This window comes from Chenopodium quinoa, unplaced genomic scaffold, assembly GCF_001683475.1.
Source record: "Chenopodium quinoa cultivar QQ74 unplaced genomic scaffold, ASM168347v1, whole genome shotgun sequence".
Taxonomy (NCBI): domain Eukaryota; kingdom Viridiplantae; phylum Streptophyta; class Magnoliopsida; order Caryophyllales; family Amaranthaceae; genus Chenopodium; species Chenopodium quinoa.
Genome location: NW_018742263.1, coordinates 1320090 through 1322782, shown reverse-complemented (window position 1 = coordinate 1322782; position 2693 = coordinate 1320090). Strand labels below are relative to the sequence as shown.

The following is a 2693-nucleotide window of genomic DNA, read 5'->3' as shown; positions in this document are numbered from 1 at the left end:
CTCATATATTTAGTGTGAATAAAGCTGATGACAAGTGGAAGAGACCCCCAAGGATGGTTAACAGGAATTGTGATACCAACAAGTAATATGACTTCCATAGAGACCATGGTCACACCACTGAAGAATGCACACACTTGAAGGACAACATAGAAGACTTAGTCAGGAAAGGGTACTTGAATCAGTTTAAGCAGCGCGATGACCCTCCCAGAAGGAGGGATCGGATGAGGATAGAGCAGGCCGCCCTAACCGCAGAGAAGGTTATAGGGGCCCAGCCGGAGACAAAGACATAGATGACAAGCCAGAAGGCAGGATGTATGTGATCAGCGGGGGTCCAGTACATGGGGGAACAGTTAACAGAGCGCGGGCTGACCTGCGGGCAATGATACATCAAATAAATGACAATGATAAGCGTAGATGGCCACCTCTTTCCCCACAACCGCGAGCCATGTTTAACGAGTATGACCAGAAGGGCATAATTTAACCTCATGATGACCGCTGGTGGTGACAATGAGAATCGCAAACTAGGAGGTGGATAGAATAATGATAGACAGAGGCAGCTCAGCCAACATCATATACATCAGTGCGTTCAATGAGCTGAAGTTGGATAGAAAAGACCTGAAGAGGGTGAGCTACGAAGTCACCGGGTTTAATGGGTCAGGGCTTACCCCAGAAGGCATAATCGAACTCTCAGTCCGAGTAGGGGAAAGATCAAGAAGGCGTGATGTCCTGGCAGAGTTCCTCGTGATAAACTCCCCTTCACCCTACAATGTGATCATGGGAAGACCGCTCATCCACAAGATAGGCGGGGTGGTATCCACCTATCACCTTGCCATGGCCTACACAACTAATGAGGGACGGTCAGCAAAGCTAAGGGGAAGTCAGAAGACAGCCCAACAATGTTACATAACTGCCCTAAAGTAGCCTGCAAAAACTAGACGGCAGCCTGGTTCTAAGAGAAGGCCCACTAAGCAACCTGAGAAGAAGTCAAGGAAAAGGAAGTGTGGAGAATATCACAGGGAAAAGGATAAAACGAAGTTAGCAATGGAAACTTCGAGCCTGCAAAAGAGGAAATGGCCAGGCCACTTCCCATTTGGGAGCATGTCACAGTCGAGCTCACAGAAGGTAACCCCTCGTGGACGGTAAAAATCGGGAAAGACATTGATCCAGGAGTAGGGGTACACCTCATAGAGCTGCTGAGGAAGAACAAAGACATTTTTGCATTTTCCGCAGATGAGATGCCCGGAATTGACCCAGCAGTCATGGTTCACTAGCTGAATGTGAAGGAGGATATTAAGCCAGTTAGGCAGAAAAAGCGAAGCTTCTCCATGGAGAAAAACCAAGTAATCCAGGAGTAGGTGAAGAAGCTCCTGGAGGCAGGATTCATTGAACCTTGTGACTACCCAGAGTGGTTAGCCAACGTGGTCATGGTAAAGAAAGAAAATGGCTAGTGGAGAACGTGTGTTGATTTCACTGATCTTAATAAGGCCTGCCCGAAAGACTGTTACCCGATGTCGCAGATAGATCAGCTGGTAGACTCAACCAGCGGGCACGCCTTGCTAAGCTTCATGGACGCCTTCTCAGGGTACCATCAGATCAGCCTTCATGATCCAGACAGGCAGAAAACTGCATTCATCACTGAAGGGGGAGTGTATGATTACATAACTATGCCCTTCGGGCTGAAGAATGCTGGAGCAACTTTTCAGAAGGCAATGGATAGAGTATTCCTTCTCCAGAAGGGTAAAAATGTTGAAGTATACGTTGACGACTCAATTGTTAAGAGCATCACGCAGGCTGGACAAGTCATGGATCTAGCGGAAACATTTTCCACCCTGAACAAGTATAAAATCAAACTCAACCCGAAGAAATGTGTCTTTGGAGTGAGCTCGGGAATGTTCTTGGGTTTTCTGATCAGCGAGAGATGGATAGATGCCAATCCCGAAAAGGTCAAAGTAGTCCTCAGCCTGCCTAAGCCAAAGTGCATCAAGGATATCATGCGGTTGACAGGCAGAATGGACGCGCTGACCAGGTTCATCAGCAAGTCAGCGGATAAGGCCCTGCCGTTCTATCAACTATTGAAAGGGAACAGAGAATTTAAGTGGGGGGATAAAGAGAAAGAAACCTTTGAAGGGTATTGAGGAGCATCTGACTAAGCTCCAAACAATTATCATCTCGGAGCTGAGGGAAAAGCTGCAGCTGTACATCTCTACGTCAATACAGAAAATCGCAATCGTTTTGCTGGTAGAAAGACAGAAGAAACAAAGGCCAATATACTTCGTGAGCCACGTGCTGACCGAGGCAGAGCAAAGGTACCCATTGGTAGAGAAGCTAGCCTTCGAAGTGGTCACAACAACAAGGAAACTAAATTCATATTTTGACGCGCATGTAACAGAAGTCCTCACAAACCACCCGCTGGAGAAAGCATTACAAAAAATGGATGCATCAGGCAGACTCTTAAAATGGGCAATTGAGCTTTTTGATTATGAATTCGAGGTCAAACCTAGAGCAGCCATCAAGGCACAAGCTTTAGTAGACTTCGTAGTGGAAGATTCCTACGAAGAGAAAGAAGATGATATTGGGGTCTAGAAGGTGGAAGTGGATGGGTCCTCAGCCCAAACAGGGAGTGAATCAGAAGTCATAATGACATCTCTAGAAGGAAACGTATTCGAGTATGCCATAAAGTTCAAGTTCAAAGC

At 46.7% G+C, this 2693-nt stretch overlaps 1 protein-coding gene across 1 annotated transcript; it reads left to right on the top strand.

The window, feature by feature from the left end:
* Window positions 1–540: 540 nt before the first annotated feature.
* On the top strand, window positions 541–921 carry LOC110683323. Its single transcript, XM_021859672.1, has one exon. The coding sequence runs from the start codon at window positions 541–543 to the stop codon at window positions 919–921; it is 381 nt and encodes a 126-aa protein (XP_021715364.1).
* The last annotated feature ends 1772 nt before the right edge of the window (window positions 922–2693 follow it).